The sequence below is a fragment of the Arvicanthis niloticus genome, chromosome 14, assembly GCF_011762505.2.
Source record: "Arvicanthis niloticus isolate mArvNil1 chromosome 14, mArvNil1.pat.X, whole genome shotgun sequence".
Lineage (NCBI taxonomy): Eukaryota > Metazoa > Chordata > Mammalia > Rodentia > Muridae > Arvicanthis > Arvicanthis niloticus.
In genome coordinates this window covers 23040913-23068082 of record NC_047671.1, presented here as the reverse complement: position 1 = coordinate 23068082, position 27170 = coordinate 23040913, and the positions used below count along the sequence as shown (strand labels likewise).

General features: G+C 41.8%; 1 protein-coding gene across 1 annotated transcript; it reads right to left on the bottom strand.

Annotated features, from left to right (window-relative positions):
- Positions 1-7521: 7521 nt before the first annotated feature.
- On the bottom strand, positions 7522-26821 carry Lman1 (lectin, mannose binding 1). Its single transcript, XM_034517855.2, has 14 exons — positions 26555-26821; positions 22661-22815; positions 22470-22577; positions 21683-21744; positions 20952-21051; positions 18983-19106; positions 17772-17830; positions 17262-17394; positions 15664-15857; positions 15490-15560; positions 12571-12721; positions 9358-9479; positions 9031-9093; positions 7522-7913 (listed from the first exon to the last, which is right to left on the bottom strand). The coding sequence occupies exons 1-13, from the start codon at positions 26790-26792 to the stop codon at positions 9057-9059; spliced, it is 1554 nt and encodes a 517-aa protein (XP_034373746.1). The 5' UTR covers positions 26793-26821; the 3' UTR covers positions 7522-7913; positions 9031-9056.
- Between the last annotated feature and the right edge of the window lie 349 nt (positions 26822-27170).

The window sequence follows — 27170 nt, the reverse complement described above, 5'->3', positions numbered from 1 at the left end:
GTATAGCTGTAGTCTTCTTGGTTACCTTAGGGTTAACTTCTTGGAGATTGCTCAGGGTTCCGTGGTTGACCTTACTCTAATTGCTTGGCATTAGAGTATTTTGGCATGTTTTAATTTGAGCTTTGCGCTAAAATGTAAGGCCAGGTTTTTTTTTTAAATACAATTTTAAAAGTTATTCTTCAACTGCTCTTTCTCTGGGTTCCCTGAACCTTGAGGGAAGGGAGGGGTCTGATGGAGACATCCTGTTTAGGGCTGAATATTCCAAGGACACTCACTTTCTGCATGTTGTCTGGCGATGAGTCTCTGCATTTGTTCCCATCAGCTGGGGGAGGAATCTTCTCTGAGGATGGCTGAGCCATCCCCTGATCTTGGGTGTGAGTAGAGCACAAAGTCATAGGAGTCATTTTATTGCTGTGTTCTTTTAGTAGAGCAGTAGTATTTGGTCCCTGGGCTATCTAGTCTCAGGTTCTTCATTTCCCAAGGAGTCTCTGGGATGTGTTCCATCTCATGGAGTGGACCTAATCAAATGTTGATTGGTTACTATGACACACTTTGTGCCACCATTGTACGATGATACCTTGAAGGAAGGTCACCATTTCAGATCAAAGGGTTTGTAGCTAGGTTGGGGTTTACATTTCTCCTTTGTTAGAGTGCAGAGTATCTTCCTGTACCAAAGATGTTACAATGTAGGGTGGGTGGGTTTGACTTCTCCTTGTTCAATGAGTTGTGTAGGTGTGGTCTTCAGTAATAGGGCCTTGTGACCAGTTTGCAGAGAGCAGCCTATAATCTTGCCAACGATCTGGTTTGTTGGAGGATTCCCATGGGACATCTTTGGCCAACAACTCAATTAGATGTAGCCCATTCCCAGTACTGGAAGCTTCCTTTTGTGACAAGAGGTGTCCAGATGGAGTTCTGTATCCTCCATTATTTGGTGATTTCATTTAGATCACCTTCATATGTGTATATATTCTAGAAAGCTTTTACTTCTAGCTTTTACTGTAGGTTTTTATACTACCCCTCAAGTGGCCCCTAATTTTAGCTGTCTCCCCCATATTCCCTCCCTCATCCCCCTCTTGATCCTCCATTTCAGTACCCAACTCCATACGTCTGTAACTATCTATTCTATTTCCATTTCCTGGGGAGATCTATCTGCCCACCATAGTCCCTTACTTCTCACCTAACCTCTGTAGTGCTATGGATTGTAGCTGGGTTATCAGTGACTTAACAGCTAATATCCACATATAAGTGAATACATACATCTTTTGTCTGAGTCTAGGTTATCTCATTTAGAATATTTATTTTTCTAGTTCCATCTATTTACTTGTGAATTTCATTATTTGATTATTTTTAATGACTGAAAAATATTGCATCATATAAATTTACCACATTTTCTTTATTTATCTGTTGAGGGGTGTTTAAGTTGTTTCCAGTTTCTGGCTATAGTAAATAGAGCAGCAGTGAACATAACTGAGCTCTGGGTGGATAAAGCATCCATTGGGTGCATGCCCAAGAGTGGATCTTGAGGTAGATCTATTCTCAACAACCACACTGATTTCCATAGTGGGTGTACAAGTTTGCTCTCCAACCAGCAATGGATGAGTGTTCCCCTTAATCCATATCCTTGCCAACATGAGCTGTCATTTGTTTTATTGATTTTGGCCATTCTGACCAGTATAAGATGAAATCTCAAAGTAGTTTTGATTTGCATTTTTCTGTGACTATGGATGTTGAATATTTCTCTAAGGGTTTCTCAGCCATTTGAGTTTCCTCATTTAAGAGTTCTGTTTACATCTATACCCCATTTTTAGCTGAGTTGTTTGTCTTCTTAAAAAAATTATTGGTTATTTATTTACATTTCAAATGTTATCCTTCTTCCCAGTTTCTCCTCCAAGACCCTCCTATCCCTCTTCCCCTCCCCCTGCTTCTATGAGGGTGCTCCCTCACCCACCCACCTACTCCTGCCTCACTGCCCTAGCATTCCACTATGCTGGGGCATCAAGCCTTCCCAGGACCAAAGGCCTCTCCTCTCACTGATGCCAGATAAGGCCATTCTCTGCTACATATGCAGCTGGAGCCAAGGATTCCTCCATGTGTGTTCTTTGGTTGGTGGTTTAGTCCCTGGGAGCTTTGGGGGGGGGGGTCTGGTTGGTTGATATTGTTGTTCTTTCTATGGAGTTGCAAACCCCTTCAGCTCCTTCAGTTCTTCCCCTAACTCCTCCATTGGGGTCCCTGTGCTCAGTCTAATGGTTGGCTGCGAGCATCCACATCTGTATCGGTAAGGCTCTGGCAGAGCCTCTCAGGAGACATCCATATCAGGCTCTAGTTTTTTCTTTATATATTTTAGATATTAGTTGTATATTGTACATGTAGTTGAAAAAAATCTTTTCCCATTTTGCAGGCTGCCTCTTTGTCCAAATGATGATGTCCTTTGCCATGCAGAAGGTTTTCAGTTTCATGAAGTCCAATTTATTAATTGTTCTTCTTAGTGCCTGTTCTAATGGTATTTTGTTCAGAAAGTATTTTCCTGTGCCAATGAGTTCAAAGGTATCCCACACTTCTCTTCTATCAAGTTTAGTATATCTGATTTGATGGTGAGGTCTTTGATCCATTTAGAGTTGATTGGTTTCTTTCTTTTTTTTATTTAGACAAAGTAGTAAGTATAGATCTATTTGGGTTCCTCTATGTGAAGCCATCTAGTTTGACCAGCACTATTTGTTGAAGATGGTGTCTTTTACTAGTGTGTATTTTTTTTGGCTTAATTATTAAAAAAAACAAAAAACAAAAAAAAACAACCCAAACCAAAAACAAAACAGGTGTCCATAGGTGTGTGGATTTATGTATTGAAGTCATCTCCCCTATTTGAGAGTCAATTATATAATTTAAAGTGTGGTAGTGTGTTTCTTTTACAATCTTGAGTGCCCTTGTATTTGGTACATAGATGATAAAATTTGCAATGTCCTCTTGGTAGACTTTTCTATTGGTATGTAATATCCCTCCTGATCTCTTCTGAGTAGTGTTGGTTTGAAGTCTATCTTGTTAGGTATTAAAATGGGTACATTGATTTGTTTCTTAGGTCCATTTTCTTGAGATGCTTGAAATATTGTTTCCATCCTTTTACCCTAAGGTGATATTTATTCTTAAAGTTAAGGTGTGTTTCTGGATATAGTACAAGGACAGATCTTGGTTTTGCAACCATTTTGTTAGTCTCTCTTTTTATTGTGGAACTGAGATTATTGATATTGAGAGTTATGAATGAGTAGTGTTCGTTGACTCTTGTTGTTTTGTTATGGTGTGTGTGTGTGTATCTCTTTTGATTTGCTTTTTTGGAATCACATATTTCTTGTATTTTCTTGGGTGTGGCTAATCTCTTTAGGTTAAAGTTCACCTAGTACCTTCTGTGGGGTTGGATTTGTAGATAGATATTGCTTAAATTTGGTTTTATCATGGGATGTCTTTTTTTCTAGATCCATTGTGATAGAAAACTTTGCTGGGTATAGTAGACTGTGTTGGCATATATAGCCTCTAATATTTGTGGAACATCTGTCCAGACCTTCTGGTTTTTAGTCTCCATTGAGAAGCCAGGTGTTATTCTAATAGGTCTGCCTTTGTATGTTATTTGGCCTTTTTTTTTCTACCCTTGCAGCTTTTAATATTCTTCTTTTGTTCTGTACATTTAGTGTTATATGCTGTTGAGAATTTCTTTTCTGGTTTTAGTCTATTTGATATTCTGTATGCTTCTTGTACTTTTGACACACAATTCCTTTTTTATGTTAGGGGAATTTTCTTCTATGATTTTGTTGAAAATATGCTCTGTACCCTGCCCTCAGTTTCTTTTCCTATTACTTGTAAGTTTGGTCTTCTCATAATATTTTCTGAATGTATTATGCATGTACTTTTTTTTAGATTTAATGTTTTCTTTGACTGAGGTATCTACTTCCTTCTATTGTGTCTTCAGTGTCTGAGATTCTGTCTTGTGTGTTGGTGAAGCTTGCCTCTGAGGTTCTTGCTTCAGTTCCTAGATTTTTTGTTCAGTTCCAGTTTCCCATTTTAGTTTTCTCTGATTCCATTTCTACTTTCAGATCTTGAACTGTTTTCTTCATTTCTACCCACCATTTTTATTTTCATAGATTTTTTAAAAAAGGGGCTTCATTCACTTCCTCTGTAAGAACCACTATCATATTCATAATAGTTATTTTAAGGTTTCTGTTTTATGCTCCATCTACGTTGGAATTATCTGAGCCTCTTTTCATAGGGTTGCCATGCTCTAGTTGAGACTTAACGTTGTTCCATTATTGTGTTTCTTGGAACCATATTTAGGTATGGGGATGGGCTGGTAGTGGCAGTGATCTGGAGGGAAGAAAGTAAGGTGTCCCACCAGTTTCTGCTTAGTCCCCTAGGAGGAAGGGTGGAGCCGGAGAAGAGGCTACAACAGGTAGTCCACTAGAGCTGGGCAAGACTTGGGGGTTGGTATGGAAGACAGGAGGGAGAGTGAAGCTCTAAAGCTCACTTGCCTGCTCTTCTGGCCTACTTGCTTTTCTGGTAAGCCCAGGGAGAGGCGAAGATCTCCAGTTAGCCTACTTGCTTCCCTGGCTGTCTCAGGGTTCCCAGGGGAACACCTGCTGATGTTGGGGGCTGGGATGAAGTAATGAGGGGAAGATTGTGTGAGCCATTCGGAGATGGGGCAGGAAGCAGCAGAGTGTCTGCCATAGAGCTGGGGGTGAGAATGGGAGATTGGATCTAGAGAAGAGAGTGAGTTGAAAAATCTCAAGTTAGTCTACCTGTTGCCCTGGCTACCATGTAAGTTGCTTTGTTATTGTTTGCTTTGTTTTTTAATCAGGTCTAATCTTGATTTAATGGCTCACCTTTAGAAATGCCTAAGCTGAAAAAAAATTTGGCATCTGACTTGAGGTCTTTACTAGAGTAACAATAATCCCATCAATGGGACAGAATTTTAGAAAAATATCACATCCAAATAGCATAAATCCAGTTGGGCCTTTCATGCTAGAGCCCATGACTGGACTTGAGGCTCATTTGTGGTACGCTCTCTTCTCCGAGGAAAGCACAGCTATCCTGCTTGTACTGTATCATGGTTGTACTGGCTCAATGTTTCCATCCTTTCTCTCCAGTGCTACAATTCGAATAAACTCCCATCGTTGGTGACTAATGAGTTTTTTTTTGACTACTAATTAGGTTGCTACTAATAAGAAATGAGTGAACATTCCAGCTAAACACAGCAACCCTGATGCCAGTGTTTGATCGTGTTTATGTGTACAGCTGGGGACTGACCCAAGCGTCCCACACACACTAGACCAGTGTTTTATCCATGGTCTACATTCCTAGCCTTGAGCATTTGGTAATTAAAGGGTGAAAACACCAAATACACGGCTTTAACTAATACATACTTTTCATCACTGGCAAAGGTAAACATTTATCCATCACTACTTCTACTCTCCTCCGACCTCCTTAGCTCTCCATGAGTCGAGGCCACAGATGGTGGAGGGTTACCTAGGGGAGGTGTTATGGTCAGTTTTAGTTGAACTTGACGGTATCTAAAATAACCTGAACAGTGTTTCAATGAGGGTTGTTTAGACTGACGAGTATTCTATAGGAGACTGTATTCACTGTGTTCATGGGGGTGGGAAGGCCCATCCATTGTGAGTGGCACCATTTCCTGAATTTCAAGTGTAGGGCAGGTGTGAGCACAAGTAGGCAGGCAACAGTCATCTTCTCTTTGCTCTTGACTGGATGTAACGAGCTGCTTCAAGTCGCTGCCTTGGCTTCCCCTATGTGGGCACTAACTGGGAGTTACAAGCTGAATGAATAGAGCTTCTTCTCTTAAAAATGCTTTGTGAGCAACTGCAAACAGGACAGCAGGTAAATAAAATACAACTACAAAATAGGGCATATCTGGAAAACAGCTACTCAGGCCCCAACACCAAATCAATGGAGGAAAAAGCCAATGTACTAAAATATTTCTTTTATTTGAATAAAGTCATTGACATTTCTTGAATTCTAGCTAGCATCAAGTAACAATCAGGGAAGGAAAACAAAAACAAACAAAACCTTGACAAAACGTTATATAATTAAAATTGACAGTGGATAGAAAACCCTTTTAAAATTTAACATCGTAAGAGAAATATATTAAAATGGGCAACATAGAGATTTAAAAAGTTCTAAGAGCTGATATCACCCTAAATCTTACAAAGTTCCCGATGACTAATGTGTCCATTGCCTTCCTCCAAGCAACATGTGGGCACTGTAGAGTCAGAGTCAGTAACCACAGTGATGTTCTTTATGAAGACTGATTCTCCGAGAGCAGCAGGTGAGCAACCCTTATTCAAGTCTTTCCCATTTTCCTCATGCTATCACCATGTTTAGCATCTGAGGTAACCAGCGGTGACCATCAGGAAGGCAACGGCTTTGGCTGGCAAGCCTCACGATGGGCATGCTTATGCTTTGCCATGAGCCAAAAATGATTCTACAAGTTTCAAGAGCCGAGAGGTCAGCCAACAACATGGACTTTGTAGTTGCTAGCGAATGGAGAGTTAGTGAGCGAACACTGAGATGTACAGAAGAACCAGCACAGACGCCGGACTCAATGACAGTGAAAATGTGCATGGCTCAGTTCTGAGCCCACAATAAACACCCATCAAATATTTTCCCCTACTCCCCATTCTAGTGGTTCTCAACTGTCAGTGTGCTATGTCTGTGGTGTCTATGGAATGGACACTCTGAGCCCACCTGAGTTGTGATGTGGACTGGACTGGGGCCTTGGAATCTGTATTCTTAATCAGCATTCCATGAACTGAATGGCTGGTCCATGGGACATACTCTGAAAAACACTGATGTGCCTTCCATACATGATAAAACACTGGTTACTGTTTGTGACTTCACGGTGAAGTTTTAAATGACAAAAGCATTTAAATAATTCTACCACAAGCAGTGTATTAAACAAGCCTGTCAGCAATTACATAATTGAGATTGCTTTTAAAAGTGGCATTATAAATAAGACTTAAGTTTTAAAATAAATTTTGTTTTAATCCAAGGCACCTGTAAAACACTTGCTGGTGTGAGAAGTTGAGTTATTCCAATCACACAAGACACTACAGAAATGGAGGAGTCTGGCAGTGATAATTTTCCACAGAGCAGGGTTTTGCTCAGAAGTGAGCTATTTAGATTTAATGATTTTGAGAAAAACAAATAAAGACAGATATTCTATGCGAACTACCTTGATGAGTGATTTTTTTTTTTTTTTTTTTTTTTAGCAATTTAGACATAAAAGGATCCCTGCTCCTGCTACACTGACTGTCTGCAGTCACATTAGGAATGACCAGTGTACTTCCCCTTGGACTTTCGCCTGAAAATGTACACTGCCCAGATTTGGGGTTCCTTTAGCATTCAGGCACACGTGACTGTGGACTGTAACACTGGCTTTGGTAGCCTTTATCTCAGGAAGCTTTCCCAAGACTCATAGTCTACAACCTGACACTTGTCTAGAATTTTTTTTTAAATATATGTGAGTTCTGAAAGATGACACTCTATTAGAACGTGAGTGTCAAATGCTAGCTCCACAGAGGACAAAGTAGGAGCACTTTGTGCTGCAGTGAGTTTTGTGGAGTCACTGTGAGTGCACTGGGACACTTCTAGGATAAATGTCAGCGTAAATGCAAGGAGAGACTGCACATGTGGTGCAAGTTAGGTAGTGCCGCAATGTAGAGTATTCTTCATAAAGTCTTATATAGATTTTTGGTTGTCAGACCAATCTGCAAATGACATTTGAGAGGAAACTTACAAAGGCTTACAACAATTTAGTAGCGTATGTACTAAACAGTGCTGTTCTGGATCCCATAGCAAACGACACCATTACTTTAATAAGAGGTAATTGTCTTGAAGCCAGCGAAAGTCTAGCCCAGCTGTAAAAAGAAAAGTGAGATCTGCACTTTAAAATGTCACAGATGGCTTCTCAAATACCTACGACTAACTATGTGCTGACAGCAACTCTTTCCAGCCCAATGTTTCCTGGCTAATTCACTAATGCACGTTTCACACCCTTATTTCTAGTGTTTAAAGGACAAACAGTTAAGTATTTACTTTACAAATTTGCTTTCTAATAGCTCAAAGCTGCTTCCACTACAGCCCCCTCTATTTATGAGTTTGCAAGTCATAAACCTTGGGTTACATAGATTAAATGTAAACCAGAATGCACTGGTAAGTCCTGTAAATTAAAATAGCTGCAGAACATGCAATTGGAGCTAAACTACATGTTCGACAAAATGGGAGAAATAAATTTCACAAATTAGAAGTATAAAAATTATTTCTGTAATATCATTGACATTATTGGACCAAAGATTTCCAGTACAGTGCCCATCACGAATGAATACACTACCAGAAAAATGCGCATTAAAAATCATCGTCATAGGAATGTTGCCACCAAATGATGGGGAAATAGTAGTTATTGGTTTTCCACCAAAGTTTCCTTTAAAAGTGAAATACACACTGAACACAGCGGAAAAGCACTTCATTAAATGCTCTGATTCCTGCATCTAGGTTAAAGCTCTCAGACAAGTCTCAGATCCCAGAAGGAGCTACATTGGGGCCAAAGGATGGTTAATTCCACTCTTGTATTAGGGAATTCTCACTTCTAAAACTGACTTTGGTTAGATGAATAGGGTGCTCTTGTTTAGACCTCATATTCTGGGGGAAAAGGACAAGTTTATTTACATAAATAAAGAACCCTCCAATAACAGAGACACAGAGGGTGTCTGTCACCCACAGCCAGTGGCCACCCTGACTGTCTTCAGGTCTTGACTTGCCATTACTCTATTCAGGCTGCACTCTGCCCACCACAGACTAACTGAAATCTAAAGACATGTAGTACTATGAACAAAATGTGGTTGTCTTTAACATTTATTTTTACTGAAAAATGAATGTTTTCAAAGAGCTAAATTTTATACAAAATTTAATAACTTAGACTATGAAGCAATTTAAATACTAAATTCCCTCAAAAAGACAACATTTGCACATACATACATGATGTACATATAGGAAAATGAAGGTCAAAAGAATTTTTTGGCAGCTGCTTCTTGCTGAGTCCTAAAAAAGAAACAAAACTCAAAAATCTGGCAGATGCTCTATACACTTAACCTGGGAAAGAAATGGGATTGTTAAAACTAGCAACACCCTCAGAAGTAGAAAATGACAGAGTGTGGCAAACACACTTTAAGCATGCTCACCCAATGGACTAGTTTGCCTTGAAGTGAACTGTCTACGTTAGGGAAAGCTACATTAAGGTCCCATTAACTCCACAAGGCATATCATCTAAAGCCATGTTGGGTCAAGTGTTATCAAGAGACTTACCTGTACATGATATAGCCAATGAACAACACCGTCTGCACCACTACAAATATCACAAAGTGGATCGTAGACAGACATGACGGGAATGGTGGGAGATCTGGGCATTTTGGTTTTTCATTAGATGGCTGTAAGGCAAAGAACTTGTATTATAATTAGTCAATAATGGTCTGGAAAGACATAAATGTCAATTTTATACAACTCAGAGTTCATTAATTAAACAAGTATTTTTTTTTACCCATTCCCCTAAATATTTTCTACCTATTTAACTAAAAGATAGTAATCTTTTAAAAATTCTTCTTCTTTCAAAGAGCAGCTGACATAAGGCATTCCCCCTTGTCACCATCAAGTCATCAACATGGAGCCACCTGCTGCCCAACTTTACTACAAATGACTTCAGTGCCCTTCAAGGTTCTAGAGACTGGGGTTCTCACAGACTCCCACTGCTCCAGATACGTCCAGTTCATAATTTCTGTACTGGCATAATAATTAACAGCAAAGACCTCATGCCCAAAAACGTTCTAGTTCATACAATAAACTGCATGGTACTTACCAACACACTACTTAAACAGAATTTTGTCTCCGGGCACATGCTTTGTAATCTCACAACACTAAACCTGACTGACTTTGGAAAACTGTATCTTCTGAGATCCATAAGATAGGATATTTTAAGGAGCTAATTAAATATCAGAGACAAAGATGACTCAAGATAGTTGTTCTCAATCTAGTTGCATCTATGAGGCAGAGTTTTGGGGACATGCCCATCCATAGTACCAAGCAGGCCACTGCAACAAAGAGGGAAAATATCTTCAAATAGAACTAAAATATAATGATTTGGATGAAAAACCAAGGCCAATAAGAAAACTATTAAGCAAGTTTGCAAAAATGATTCAAGGCCTGTAGGTAGTAAAGAAAGACAAGATTGGAAGTTGAAGACTAAGATGTTTTCCCTTACTAATGACCTGGAGAAAGTCGTGTTAATGTCATTTATTGCTGATATAAAAACATAAGATATTTCAAGGAGTTAGTCTTCTGCTCCTTCTAAACTTGACTAGGACCAACCACATGTGTGTGCACAAGGCCACTGAAGGAGAAGAACATTCAACACAGTCTCATTTAACTCTATCTAATCTCTAAAACTAACTGATGTGAAACAGGAACAAAACAGCCAGAAATTTTCAGATCAGAATGTTGGGTGAAAATATACCAAAGAAATATACTTTTAAAAAACATAGATTCACATGAATACAGGAGATCAAGTCAGCTAAAATCCCAGCACCAATGGGAGAGGGGCTAATGAAATCCTACCCAGGCTGAATGCCTACTGGGAGAGGGAGTCATTTCTCCTTGGGGCTACTGTCCCTCATGAGCTGCCAGTGCTCCGGTGGGTGGCCCTCATGCACACACAGGCAGCACTAGGTGGACTCAGTGGGTTTACTGAGTACCTGAAAGGAGGAGGGCAAAAGTAGGAGCAGCAGGAGGGGAGGGCAGGAATGGGTCTGATCAAAACACCTTCCATCCAGATTTCCTCCTAAGGCCTTCTTACCTTTGTCTCACCACCAACAACTTAAGCCTCTCTCCCCCTGGAAACCCACTGAGCACAGCCACCAGGGACTAAGAAGGCAATCTTCACTCTCCTTCCTACCCTCCACTCCTAGCACTGAAGCAGGTCACTCACAGAGGGTAGTCTTCCCGCTCTTCCTCCAGTCCATCCTCTCAGCTTCCAGCTCTTCTAGTTCATCCCCACTCCTACAAGTCAACTCAAAACACCCAGAAACCAGTCTACCCAGGATACTCAGTTGACTACACCTGCCAAGGACCCAGAAGCACATCTTACCAGACAAAGCACAGCCACCGTACACTCCTAAGAGCCAGAGGGGGCAACAGAAGTCAAGGACCAGAAAACTCACCCAACAAGGACAACACCCAGAATCACAATCATCCCAAGCCCAGATGCCTGGAAACCAGCATAAAGACAGTAACAGCCAGGAAGCTCACTATGTCTCCACCAGAGCCTGGCAAAACTACTACAGTAGGCCCGGAGACAGTCAATATAGCTGAAGCACAAGAAAGAACTTGGAAATGGCTATAAGAAATTTGTGTGTGGTTCTTAAAGAGGGTATGAGTAAATCCACTAGTGAAGTCTGTGAAAACACAAACAGGAAGGAAATGACATGATTGACAAGAACATGATCATCACTAAGCGGTACGAAAGACCTTTAACAAAATCAACACCCCTTCATGGTAAAAGTCCTCAAGTATATAGATACAGGAGACATATCTAAGCATCATAAAGGCAGTTTCTAACAAGGCCCCAGGCAATGTCAACTTAAATGGAAAGAAACTCAAAGCATTTTCACTAAAATGAGACCCAAGATAAGGTTGTCACTCAGCTATTTAAAATAATGAAATCACAAAATTCACAGGTAAATGGATAGAGTTATAAAAAAAAAAAATCATCCTGAGACAACCCAGGCCAAAAGACAAATATGGTGTGCATCCACTTCTATGCACATGTTGCCTGCTACGTTCCTGAGAAGAGGCTACGATCCATACGATCATAGAGGTTAAAAAGTTAAGTAAGGGGAGGGGGCTGGACATTAGGAAGAGGAAATAGACAGTTATGGAAGGGTAAGGGGAGGGACTGGAATAGTAGGATCAGGTGGAGAGGGAGACAGAAAACAGCTGAGAGAGAAAAAATGAGGGACAGCTAAAACTAAAGGCCACATGAGGAGCTGCATGGAAACCCAAACAGTAGACACTTCCTAAAATATTCACTAATACTAAGGTGATCTAAATACAATCACCAAATAGCTGGGGAGACAGAGCCCCAACTGAACATTTCTTGTTACCAAATGAAGCATCTTGGAGGAGCTGCAGGAGGGGAAACCATAATCAGTATATATTGCACTGAAAAAAAAAAATGCCTATTTTCAATGAAAAGATAAAAAAAAAACCCTATCTTATATTCATATATAAATTGCCAAATGTGGATTATAGAGGATATTAAAATGAGAATAGAAATATTTTCATTTTCTGGTAATGCAAATACTCACACATAAAAGCCCTCACTGGTTGCTTTTGCTCAACAAGCAGTCACGAGAACAGACAGACTTCTACTTTTACCTAGAAACCCCGAGCCAAGGCTCTCGGAACGCTGAGGTAGTTAGGAATGACCGTGAGCACTTGCTTAAGGCCATGACCCAGGGAAGCAAGTACCATGCTGCGCTGTGCGAGGCTGTCGATGTCTCTCTTGACCACGTGCAGGTGCTCCTTGATGTCCATGAAGTGCTGAGTTGTCTCATAGATGCCTGCTGAGCCCGGGTGTTGGACGCCACTAACCAGCCGCACAGTTTCACTCATGGAGTTCCTAGAACACAAAATTCCTTTGAAATCACAAGGGTTTTGTTTTTTGTTTTCAGTTATACATTTCAAGCGGTTACATTTTTCTAAGTTCAACACATCAGATCTTTAAAAAACACACAAGTTTTTTGACTGTTGACCACATGACTGACTGGCTGAATGGAATCTGATGTTAGGTGCCATCACTGCCATATCATATCCATAGCCATACTACAGCCTGGGAAAAGTAGTATTCCAAATTCCAAATCTGCAGATCTGCAGTACAGTTTTTAATACCTACGTATCACTTTCAAATCATGGTAAAATAAAAACTTGAAATCCACGCCTGTGTGCTGGGAGGCTTCTGGGAGGGACAGAGGGAGCTCCTGGGTCCTGTATAGCTTTCTTTATGATTGTTTCTTTGTTGTAACAAACCACGGCCAGGAACACAGCAGCTCTGAACTCTCTGACAAGTCAGAGAATCTGTTGGTCTTAGGGACTCCTGACACAAGTGAACTCTGCCTCTATTTCCCGGTGCTCCAGCAAATGGCCCTCAGGTACAAACCCAAAACACAACCAGGAAGTCAACCGATGAAGCAGCACTAATCTCTGAAGGAGTGTGAGTCTCCTAACTAGGCGGCATCTTTACATACTGACTTCAGGAGACTGCTCTGTGTGAGGTGTGACTCCACTGCTCACAGTTAAGGCAGAGCAGCCATTGAGCCCTGTGGATGAGTGACAGCATGGCAATAAGACACTCCAATCACAGAGTAAATAGGACAGATTTGTTATAGAAAGGGATGAATGCACCAGAAATAACGATGGGGCTTTAGCTAGTGGCACTTTCAAAGCTGTCATCACGTGTTACCACTGACAACATCAAACGCCCTCAAGTCTGGTAGCTTCCTAAGGTAGATAAAACACTAAGTTGCTGCCATCTTTCTGATTTTATTTTCTCCTATTCCTTCATCTGTCTTGGTCCTTTCTGTTCCCTGAAATGATCCTCCAACTGTAAGCCCGTCTGTAGAATGTCTTCTAGACACAGCCCCTGCCTCCTATCTGTGGACTAGAGTAAAGGGCAAGTCAAATGACACCCCTCCTCAGCATGTGCCTCTCCTGCAATCCTTCCTTGCCAAAACCACACCAACAGTAAACTTTCCCACTCTACTGTGCGTGGTTACTCTGGCTCGGTGAGTGAGGAGGGTTCGCTCCTAACTTTCTATCAGCAATAGTGAGCGGGTCTATTTAGATGAATCCATCAAGTTCTTACCCTTACTTCCTCTGTGTGAATTTTAGTGTAAAAAGCAGGAACTATGAAAGAAATGAAGAGAACTGTCAAGAGTTATGTCACCATGGGTTAGTGTGTGTGCGTGTTTGTGTGTGTGTGTGTAAATACGTTAAATATGAAAGTTCCATCTGACTTGAATGAGCAGGGCAAACTTAACACTAACCACAAAATACCTGGGGTTTTCTCAGTCTGAAACCAATTGCAATTTATCTTAATGGCATGGGCATCTAAGTTTTCCCCTTAAAACATCAATTAAGGATTACAACTTAATATATCTAAAACATGTATAAGACTAACCTGGATAGTGTAACTTTCTCATAAGCGCACACTTAACATTATTACATCTCAGAAGCACAAACCTGCTTATGATATACATTTTTAGTACACAAAGACTCGCCTTTGAATAGATTCCTAGGCACTCATTCACTTGCCTATGATTTGCCAACCGTTACATGGCACATGTTATGAGCTGGGCAGTTGCTAGGAAAACCTGTGAAAGCAGAATCCTCGCTGCTTTTCCAGAGGACCTGAGTTTTATTCCTAGCACCCACATGCCAGCTTACAACCACCTCTAACTGCGGTTCCATGAGATCTACACCATTTGCTGGCCTCCAAGGGTACTGTATGCACATGATACAGACATACATATTAGCCAAAACCATCCATATACATAAATAAATCTTTTAAAATATTGTATCAAAATAAAAAATACTATTATACAACCCTGTCAACTTCTTTTAAAAAAAAAATCTATTCATTTGATTCAAATAGGGCAAGTATTCACTTGGGAGTTGTGAATTAACAACAGAAAAAGTTTCTTAAATACAAGGAACAGAATACAAATCTCCAGTTGTCAGCTGAGTCTTTTCAGCTTCCTGCTCTGTTTAAGCTGGTCCTGGACACTTGTTCAGACCTTAAAACACTCACCTTGACATTCTCAAGGTCAAGGGTTGTTCTGGGTAGACTTGCTAAAGCATTAGCTTATGAAAACACACAAGGCTTGCTCTCTCTGTCACAGACACTGGGGATGTTGGCTGGATGTCAGCCATCCTTATTAGAAATTTACCACTCAACCATCCAAAGACTGCTATCTCCTTCCTATCGAAAACCTCTGGCCTATCTGTCTTAGGTCAGAAGATAGAATCAAAAAGAAGGCCCTGAGGAAGCTTGCCTGGTTTCCAATCCAGCCACAGCAAATGTCTTCCTGCCCCCAGGGTTTCTCATGGAGTTGTGACAAGGCATTCCACTTTCTTCCCATAATTCCCAGAGAGGCACTCACCTGGTCTCAATCACTCCAGTAAACCTCTTGGCAAAAGCATTTTTTTTTCTTTTTTTGAGCTTATGATGCTTTTTAAAATGTAGACGTTTGGCAGTTTGCATATGTTTACTCCTATGACCCTAGGATGTGCAGCTTACCCGGCTGAAGGGCACCTGACGGAAGAGCAGGCACACCCTGTTTCATTAGGACGAGGGCACAGAACACTGAAACATGACTGGTGGATACTTACTTCACTTCATTCACTTGTCTCAAAATCTCTTGCTGGGTCTTCACGACTGTATCCAGTTCCTGTTGAGAGACCTGGAGGGAAATAGGACAAGCAAGTAGCTTAGCATCCACTGGTCACACAGAGCCCAGTGCTGTCTGACTCTCCTCTGGCTGGAACAACTGTGTATGAGCTTACCTGCCCGGGCTGTCCTGGGGTCCCTGCTCCTCTCCTGGAAATCTCCTCTGTCAGGGAAGACACATATCTCCTCTGTTCATCAAGAATCATATCCAGCTGCCGGTTAAGCTGCTTGATCTCCAGATGAATCCGATTCTGTCCTTCAAACACCTGCCTCAGCTCCCGGTCACCTATGCTCTCGAAGATGTCATCCGCTAAAAAGTGACCACAATTACAATTCTCTATACATCTGTGACTTTGAAATACTGTAACATGCCAAGTGTTGACAAATACCCAAACCAGAACATGACCAACACAGGGGTATAAACTTATCTGAATTTTTTTACTTAAAATATTTTTTTTTTGTTTTATACATACTATATAATTTTACTAGGGAGAACTACTATGAAGGTAACAGAAATTAAAACAGTGATAGGCTATGTAGAGAGTACACTTATGGCGCCAGAGAACTTTCTGGAGTGGAAAAAATATTCTGATGTGGTGATGCTTAAGGTACACACAACTGCCAACAACCAAGTGTGTTCTCTGTACACCTTCCACAAGCAGCTGCAAGGTACAGGCACAAATTACACAATGTTTATCATACCACCAATCACTGTGAGAACTGTAGTTTACAGTGTTCAAATGCTAGACACAGGCTTCACCAAGTACAGTCTCTATCATTTGAGCTGATAGGGAGCAAACCAGATATAAAAAACCAGCATATTCTAAGCACTGACAATGTAACAACAGATAAGGACTCAATTTCTTGGGCTTTAAGTAGCATTTTAACTTTTCCCACCATTAAAGTCCATGATTCTCCATAGTAAGGGGAAAGAAGCAGGTACCACTTCGCTTTAAGCTCATAATAGTTCTGACAGTCCTAAACACGACATTTACATCACTGACCCCAAGGTCCAAGGACATGTAGAGGGGACAGAAATACTGCAGGAGCAGTAATATGGGAAGCAGTGCCATGAACTACTGCCATCCATTCCTAACACAGCTACTGCAAGCATGACTACACAGAGCTGTACAACACTGGCCTTTCAGCATTTCATCATGCAGCACAGAGTCCCAGGAGGCCCTGCTCACTCCTGAGAAGCCTGACTCGGTGCTGGGGAAAGGGCGTCCCTTTCTTCTATGGTATGGCCGCTAATGGACTAGTAAAAGAGATGGGGTTCAGAGGGAAAGGAAGATAACACAGGGTGATGGGGCAAGAAAATTCCAGTAATTCCAACATATCCATAAATCTACCAAAACTGTGATAAAAGTATGTAACACTGAAAGGAGGCAATGGTCTTAGATGCTTTTATGTAGCACTTATCCATGAGGGCAGTGCTGTCCATGGCTGTTCATTTGTTTAGTTTAGAGAACACAGTGCTGAATCTGGCAATGCCATCCTCACCAAACTCCAACACAGTGGCTCCTGTTCACCTACACCTCTGCTGTGTTCTTCATTCCTACCTCACAAGCCACACTCTAAACCCTGAATAACCCAAGCTTTGCTTGTCCAATGCTCCCCTCCATTACTGAGTGTGCTGGTCTGAGAGCAGAGGTGAGGGCGGCATGCAGACCCCAGTGTCCTCCAGAGAGCAACAACCCCAGCTACGTCGTACCTGGCTGCCCCTGTAGGTCAGGTTGGCCCTTCTGGAATTCTTCTTTCTTCTTGTCTAATTCTTGCTGGAAGTGCTCAAACTCCTCTTGATACTTTTCCTTTTCTTTTTCTGAAATGTCTTTTTCTGGCGTAGGCTTTTTCAGAGAAAGAACAGGTCACAAGTAAGGGAATCGGTGAGACAGCTTGATGCCTGTGCTCACACTCACTAGTCCTCACTAGCTTCAAGATCATCTCCTACTTACACTGTAGACAGTTCGCTCTTGGTTTTAATAACACCCAACATCATAGTTACCATTTAATGAGCATTTACTGTAAACATCTGTCTCACTTAGCACTATAGCACCAAGAGATGGCCACTAAACAGACACCGGTTTTGCCAAGGAGAAAGTAAGACCAAATGGCAGTAAACCAAAACAAGACCCAGACTGAGGTCAGCCTTCTCAGAATCTACAGCTGGAGTAACACCACTGAGAACTAAAAATTAACTGTTTGGAAAAAAGTGTATACTCACTGGCTCTTTTCCAGGCTCAGTTAGTTGGAAAGTCAGGAAAGAAAGAACGTCGTGGTCATCTATAAATTTAAAAACTGCTTCAGCAAGTGTTGTGACCAATTGTTTCACAGTTGAGAACTGACGTGACAGGTATTTATACTTATTACTTAGGAAAGACTGATATCAGAACTACTCCAAACATCTAACCCTAAGACAGCACAGCAGAAGGGTTCAGCTAGAGAGAACGGTAAGGGTCTAAAGGCTCTTCCTACGCTTTCCCAGTCTCCTGAATGGATAATGTGTTCAAATTACTCAACCCCCCTGTCCACCTATTTCCAAAACCTTTCCTTTGGCAAGTACCAGCTCTGGCCTTTCACGCTTGCTTTTCTCAACTGAACAACAATAATACTTTTATTTTCCCTAAATCATGTAAGTCAAATCTGTATCAAGTTGTTTCAGCTAACGGCAGGAACTGAGGAGACTGGACCTCAAGGCAGTGAGCAGCTGTGCCACCCATCCTGGTTGCCCCCTTCCATGGTACAGAGTGGATTATTTCAAGTGTGCAGCATCTTTCTATGTCTGCCTCTCTTGGGGAGATCCAGAGAGGTGGCTAGGGAAGCAGACACGATGCACTACGGACTGAGTGACCTCAGGAGAGGCCATGTGCTCAGCAGTCAGGATCACAAATCCAGACCTGGACTTTCTGGGGTGGCTGTGTGACCCTGAGAAACAGCCTTCATCTGGACTTGGCAAACAGCTGGAAAAACATGTTTATACATCTTCCTCTTTGCTTGGTTGTATAGAACAATCTATAGTTTTGGCAGTATTTAAAACGGTAATGTGCCGTATGAATAAAGGCAGTATTAGTGTGGAGGAACTTCATTTATTAACGTATGTGGACAATAGTAATTATTTTCATCTAAAGTTTATTCCCAAATAATACTTCCTTGGGTTTCCAAATTCATTTCTATATGATACAGCAACTTTCAAGTGTCCTGTAACATTTGGGAATTAACTTCTTATATCCTCAACTTTACATACTCACTACAAAATGCACCTAATGAATGGTGTGACTGGCATGCATTCCTGCAGCTCCAACTGCCGAGACTGTAGAACGGACGATGGGAAGGCTTCAAAGACTTTCAAGAGTGAAACAGTCTACATTGCCTAACCATACTATTACCAGTAGATTCATTCACAAGCTTTCAATATGAAAAGATGGCAAGATTTACCTGCAAGACCTCCTGTTGCAGCAGATATCCCAAAATGCCCTTGTGTGGGGATAACCATATTGTCCACTTTGGCACAGAATTCATAATCATTTTTATCTGGTGTAAAGCCATTATTGATCATGACCTAGGAACACATACTGAAGTTGTATATTCTTACAATAGACATTTAAAAGTACATTTCCGCATTCTGTGATTAGTAAAACCCACTTAACCACTACTGTCTCCTTCTGCTGTCGTGACTCTCTTTGTGTATGGACAGTGTGTGTGTGTGTGCGCGCGTGCATGTGTGTATAGACACTGAGTGTGTGCGTGCATGTGTGTACAGACACTGTGTGTGTGTGTGTGTGTGTGTGGACACTGTGTGTCTGTGTATGGACACTGTGTGTATAGACACTGTGTGTGTGTATGCGCGCATGTGTGCATGCTTACATGTGTGTGAGTACATGGTGCCTGAAGTCCACACTGGGTAGCTTCCTCAGTCACTTCACATCTTTTGTACTGAGGCAGGGTCCCTCATCTGATCCCTGAGCTCAGCCAGCCACCTTGCCCTGTCTCTTGAGTGTTGGGATTCTAAGTGGCCACATTTCTCAGCTTTTCATAGGTTCTGGGATTCTGAGCTCTAGCTCTTAAGCCTGCATGGTGAGTTCTCTATCGGCTGAGCCATCTCCCCAGTCCCCTAACAGGTAATTTAAAGTAAACTCACTACTGTTTACCTACAGTAAAGTAGGTTCTCGTCTTACAAAGCCTTAGCAGCCACGATCACTCTGAATATGTCACCCAGTAGAAATACAATTCATCTAGACTATCCAAGGTGAGCAACTGAGACAACGCTGCTCATGTCTCCTATACCTTTGGCATCTATCACCTCAAGTCAGCAGTAAATGGAGTCCTGCAGATATCCGGATTCAAATTACAGTTCTGTCCAAGTTACTTAAGATTTCCCACATTCAATTTCCCATGTTGCAAATGGAGAGATGAATCTCACAGAACTGTCTGAAAGCTGCATTTAAAGCACAAAGCACCAGGCATGGAACTTCCAGGGCCAAAAAGCCCAAATCCTCTCAGCTTTTGTTCATATCACATTATTGTGAAACTTAACAAGTCACTTGTTCAAATTGTAAATGCTATCATTTCACTTTGGCTGAGAATGCCAACTCTTTTAGAAGTTACTCATAGGAATGGTTCCTGCTGGCCTTTCCACTCAACTTCAGAAATGCCCTTTATCTTCACGCTACAGTGAACTACTTGGCTTTCACAAATGTTCAGCTTCTTGAAGGCCCTGTCTGCTTTCTGTGCCTGGAACACATACGAATTTCCTACTCCCGCTTTGAGTTGCATCTCAACTAAGAACCCCTTCCAGACCTTCCCAGGGTCATCTCTCAGGGTCCAGGTTCCAAGCTGACAATTCCTTCCTGCTGTGCCTTGTCTGGTGGCTGTGTTCCCTCTACGGTCTACAAGCTATTCAGGAACAATGGCCTATCTTATTTATGTTTCTATTCTATATATCTTCAAGCTGGGTGCTTAAGCCTTCTCTAACCAATCAGAAACTAACTGACAAAGTTGCACCACAGAAGATCACATATACCAGATACACTTACTTCTGGTGTCTTAGAGAAGTGGTTCTCATCACGACCACCTTTGGCAGTCAAAGGACCCTTTAGCAGGGTCACATGTCAGATGTCCTGCATATCAGGTATTCACATTAAGATTCCTAACAGTAGCACAATTACCATTACCAACATGGAGAAATTGAAGGAGCAAGAAAATAATTTTATTCGTTGGGGTCACCACAACATAGGGAACTGTACTAAAGGGTTAAAACATTAAAGAAGGTTGAGAACCGCTGTCTTAGGGCAATACATACAAATGCGTGGAAATCCACATTTAAGTACATTACCTTCTGTCAAGAATTAAAACAAACAAACAAAAGCAGTATTAGAGCACTACTTATTTGATCACTGTCACTTACTGTCAGTGTTTTCTGGTAATAGGTAATCTTTGCGCGGACAGGATAGGGTTTGTTACGGAAGTCCCTCTGACAGCTTGCTAAAGCTTGAGTGGCACCGTCACTGTAGATTCAAAAAGACCAAGTTACAACAAAGCTTATGACACGCACTGAAGGGAGGGGGATACACTATTACATATGTGACCAAGATGGCATACAAGTCACCTGGGGAGCTCGGCTATATCCCAGGCCCTCGAGGAGTTTTTAGAGATACATAAACTCCTTCCAAGCCAGCTGAAGCAGAATCTGAAGAACTGGCCTCGGCATTTCTATTTTAAACCACTCCTCGGGGTTTATTAAAAACTGCCAGCATTGTAGTCTCCAAGATAGGAAAGAGCAAAGCCAGGCACAGAGAAGCAATGTGCTTACACTCACTGCCTAGAGACTCCGTACCTCACTGACTGTCTTAAAGTGACACTGACATTGAAAAATGGTGGCTCAGACTGGGTACTCGTCAATTTGGTGAAAGCTAATTTATTTTTGAAAGATATGTTTCAATAAACACGGAAAGTGTGGCTCACAGAAAGAACTCCAAAACAAAAAGAAAATGTATGCTTTTTCACCTAGTGGCAATACAACAGCTAAAGAAGGGATAATCTGATTTTGTTTGAAGAGTGTTGAGATTTGAAGCAATGTATTTCATAAGGTTTCCAAAAAGAAGTTGAAATAAGAAACAATGCAGAAATCACACTTACTTTTGATGGTCATAATTGATTTGTCCGTTGTTGCCTATAACTACTATAGCAGGATTATTTTTCTAGAAATAAAGAGAATATGTATATTTTAATATCTTTCATCGAAAACTTCATCATTCTTCATTTGCTATGAGATCTCAGACTGCTAAGATTCTAGGGCTCTGAAATGTTTACAGTAGTATGGCCTAAGCTTTCAAGGGGCTATTAAAAGTTCTTAATGTGTAACAGTAGCTCTGAAGATCAGTAAACAGCCAGATAACAGGAAGAACATCAATCTTAAAGCTTTCAAGCCACGAGTTAGTATTTTCAGCATCTAAGTATGTTTGCTTTAACTGTTTTTAAAACAATATCAGGAAAACTGACCCGATCAAAAAGTAATTGACATAGGAGCGGATCCAAGTGTGAGAGCTGGCTGCAGCCAAGCATGTGAGCGCTGCCACAGCTTCCTAAATGCTACTGGTGTCGCCCAACCCCCACCCCCACCCCCCATCTAAAGACTCATGCTGACTTTTCACATTTACTAAGCATACGTATGCAGGGTGTGAATCACTGATAGGTTCTCAAGAGCTAGGTCTCCACCATGGCTGTAAATTAGTGTAAATTAGTCGTGCCTACAAAGCTCCTAATAATTAGTCTCTGTTACCAAGACTAATTACCATGCTCAGACCATCAGCCAAGTTCTTTACTATTAAATTTAAGGTGTCAAGTAAGACACCTTTTCACAGCCTAACTGTGCTGGAAATACATTAACATGGAAAATGGCTAATGGTTTTAACAATAAGTATACCTTTCCATCATTGTCAAAAGAATCAAAAAATATTCCAACACCATTCCATGTATCAGCTGATCCAAACACAGGGCCATCCAAGCCTTGATTTTCTGTATACCAAATTGCCTGAGAAAACGTAAGAGGGACACCAGTTAGGAGCCAATGGCGCTTGGCAGCTATGCTCACTCGAGTGACAAAAATGACCATACTAAGCCATCAGCTCCAATTCGACCTCGTCCGGTCACTCGGAATGTCACTTCCACTTCCCAGTTCTCAAAGGCTGCTTTAGCTTTGGTCCACACGGAACCTCGTTGGCTTTTTAATGACGGCGCTATTCGAATCTGGTCTGCACTTGGGATAGCATCTGTGGTAGGAATCAGAAAAGAAAAGCTTTAAGTTGTAAGTATGCACAACTCCACAGATTACCTCTGAGCAGCTACACAGCTTTAAGGATCAAATTTTACCTTCATATTGTACATCCATTTTGTTAGAAATAGCTTCTCATGCTGACAGCTATGACTTTGAAAAGAGAAATACATCTGAAAGCCTACACCCACATACTAAATGCCAAGGACAGAGATAAGGACTTAAAACTTTTGCTTTTATACTGTGGTTTCTGATTTTGTGTTCTTACGTTTTTGTTTTGTTTTTTTTCTGTGCGTATGTCTGTTTCTTGTGGTATTTTTTCTGTGTTTTTAAAAAACTTATTTGTTTGTTTTGCCTGTTTGTTTTCGGAAGAGACAGAAGTTTGTTTTCTAAAGAGAGAAAAAGCATAAATTTGGATGGATGAGGAGATGGGGAGGATCTGGAGGGAGACGGGGGGGGGAAATGGGAATCAGATTATATTGTATAAATATTCAATTAGAAAGGCAAACTTCATTTGATTTTCATCTCTTTTTAATAAAATTACATCCAAAATCTGCCCAATATTAAAAGTCTACAATGCATTTTACCAGTTACGAATGTTAGAAGAACCATTATGACAAGAACCCATCACAAGGAATCAGGTTCAGCTGTTCCTCGTTCAGCTGTGACTTTGATCAAATTATGTCCTTACTCCACGGGTTCATCAAATGTTCATGTGTGAAATGAAAGGGCCAGGCCTGACGATTTCTTTAAACATTCCAAAATCACATGCAAAATATCCTGCATATAAACATTTTCCCAGGAATAAGGCCAGCTAAATTTTAATTTAATACGCAGTTCTTTAACTACAGTGGACTCTCAGAGAAAACAAGTGACACTCAAGAGTAGATGGCTCAGGTCCCAGTTCAGCCACATATGACTGTTGGACCTTAGGCAGGTCATTGAGTATAAATGCTTATATAGGCATAGCACAGGGGGAGGGTAATGCTGGTTCAGTTTCAAACTGGCACAGTAAAGCAAAGCACCCTTTTTTTTACATTGCTTTCCATGTATCTAAAAGTTACATTTATACACTACCTACTGAGTGTATAACATTATCATATCTGAAATAGCAATGAGTAGGCTTTAATTTCAAAACATATTCAGGAATCGGCACGTGGGTCAGCAGAAGAGCACTTGTCTTATCACTCACAGGCCCTGCGTTTGACTCCCAGGATCGTAGAGACAGAAACCAAAACCAACAATACCACTGACTGAAACTGCTACAGATCATCTGGCAGAGTGGACAAGCACCATGGACTTTTGAACAAACTTTCAGTCTGTTAAAAATACCTCAACCTCAAACACAGTCTCTGCAAAATGTGATAAGTTGGGACACAATAAAACAAGGTCCACTTATAAATCCTTCCATCTTCCTACCATTGACTAATTATTAAGACATCTAAAAGGCCTAATTTTGAACAATGAGAACGTACTCTTTTAGAGTGTAACCATTCTGGCACTCAGGCTAGGAAAGGAAACACTTCATATGTAGAAAAGAAAGCTGAGTACTTTAGTGTACTTGCTGGTTCAAACATTCAAAGGTTGGAGGGAGATCACTAGGGGAAAAGCCCCAGACACAGAACTGGAAGATCTGAGCCTACTGTCCAAGAACCTTCATCTGTCTGTACAGTCACCTGTTCCATCTATATGGTAGATATCACCTGGCTGCCTATGACAGCTCAAGACAAGAGAATGAAGGTGAGAGCTTTGACAGTCACAAACAGCTACAGAATATTATCTTTTTTTTTTTTTTTTTTGCCCTTCTGAGCTCAAGGCTGTGTGCTGACAGTTCAAAGGGACGTAAGATTTACAAAAGACATCTATGTGATCCTAATTAATGGATTGTGTTTAAACTAGATCCTAAGTGTCTCTGTTTTTTGTTTCAAATGATGGGTTGCAAGAATAAATGAGAAAGGAGGAAAATGAACAACAGCATTAATAGAACTGTAAGATTAAAGATTACAGTAACCACGAAAGCAAGTGATTCCAATGCCATTCATCCCAGTTGAGTCTAACCACACACTTGCATGAGAGTACATTAGACACAAACCCCTATGCCCATCTTTAGCTCAGACTGAAGTTAAATTCAGCCAAGGATGACCTTGAACTTCTGATCTTCTTGCCTTTACCTCCCAGTGAAATCAGTATTGGGATTACAAATGTGAACTACTACACCTGGTGCTAGGGATTGAACCCAGGGCTTGGTGCATGCTGGGCAAGCCCCCTACCAACCGAGCTGCAACTCTAGCCTTTTATTCTGACCTCTTTCAAAATAGTCTAGATTTATTTGTTGCTTGTGGCTCTAAAAAAAGAGATCGAAGATAACTAATGTCAGGAGCTGATTAACATCCTGAACTTGCTGACGTGTTGAGTGGAAAAGAGAGAAGAGCAGACAGGTGATGGACAGGTGCACAAGTGAAGAAGCGCTGCCAACACATTCCCCATCATTTCCAAAAGAAAAACAGAAAGAGAAGATCTGAAAACCGGCATTTGTTATCTTGTTCATCATCTTTGTGTATTCAGAGCAATGCTGTCTTGATAGCATTCTAAGCCCAGAAGGCTTAGAATAAACCAACCAAGTTAACAGCATAATTACACTCTGCTTCAACTACATAATGACTCTGTCATTAAGTTCAATAAAATTTACTCCCGATAACTGCACATTAATTTGAGGAAAATGGCCCTTCCTAGAAGTGTGCTTTAGCCACTACTTTCTAGAAATGAAGCATTTTGTTTCAGTCTCCGGACAACGTCAAATGATACAGAAAAGCCTTCTATAAAGGAACCCTCAGTTACACACAAAAACAGAAGATATTTACTATTTGCTTTAGTGGATGTATCTGACAGCCCCTGAAGAGCTTGTGGAACAAGTGCCACTGACAGTCTTTGGTCAGCAGTGACACATCAGCACTAAAAAGTGCAGATACATTTTCTTCTCACCAGGGCAGGGCTCTGCCACAGTTCTGTCATCTGTGTCAGGGTGAATAAAACTTGAAGCAGAAATGATCTCATTTTTTTCTAAGTCTTAAAAGAGAGGATATGAGTCTATTCTTAGACCAAGTTCAATCAATACAAAAGATATGAACTATATAAAGACACTAACATTAAAGTTACAGTGTAAAGATCAAAGACTATACACACTGTCACTGAGAGGCAATTCTTTGGTGTAATCTCAAAATTTAAAGAACGACATCCAAAGACCTAAAAATCACTCTAACATTCTATGCTATCTTGGAGCATTCGGGAAGTTAGGTGCAAACCTGACCACTGCTAACTCCGTAAAACAAGCAAGCAGAAGGAGGCTGTTGGAACTGGTCTCAGATTGCTATGGCTACGGAAAGTGTACCCTTGAGACGTGGCATTGGGGTGTAAGGTAACATGACACTCAGAAGCTGGTTTCAGTGCAAGGAACTGCAGAAAGTAACAAAACACCTCTGAATCAGAAAGTACTGAAAGGAAAGGAAAGAAGGGAAGACTGGAAGTGGGTGGCCAAGCTACGTGAGAAGACTCGGGAACACGCGGGGAACTTGCCGGCCGGGGGGACCTGGAGTTGGGGCTGCCTGGAGAGTCCTGCCCCAGTGCATGTGGCATGCAAGGCTGGAGCTGACCCTCGGCACTGCAGGGCATTGGGGAGATAGACCGAGGAGACGGAAGGCAAGGAGGGAACCCGCCTCCCCGCCCCAGTCCCGGCTTACTCCCCGCGTGGGCCCAAAAGGGCACGGTCCCATCGCTCTGCACCAGATGCGGCCCCTTAAAGCTGTATTTGTACTCGAAACGGCGGTGTGGCAACTCGGCCTGGGTGCCCGCGGCGCCGGGAGCCGCAGCGTCGCCTCCCATGCCGTCGCTCCCGACGAACTGGCTGAAAGATAGCAGCAGGGCGCAGAAGAACGACCGCGCTCCAGCCCGGGAGCCCCTCCGCCTGGATACCGCCATCTTGGATTCTGGGACGCAGAGGCCGGCGGGAGAGGGAGGGGCTCTGGAGCCGCGGATGGCCAACAGGGCGCTCACTGATTGGTGGAGCCCGGGAGACCCGCGGGCCAGCGATGAGCCCCGCCCCTGGCCGCCTCTATCCTGGGGGGGGGGGGCATTAGGACTGTGAGGATCTGTGGGCGGAGCTACAGAAGGGGTGGGGCAAGACTGGGACGAGGAGCTGGCCTAGGAGCTCGCAACTCCAGCAGCCTGGGGTCGGGGCAGGGACATGGGCGGGGACCAGGACGGGGACAGCGGCAGTCACGGGGTCAAGGACGGAGACTTGATCTAGTAGAGGTGTGGTGTGTCCAGCTCTTTAGTTCTTTCGGGGGAACGTGATTA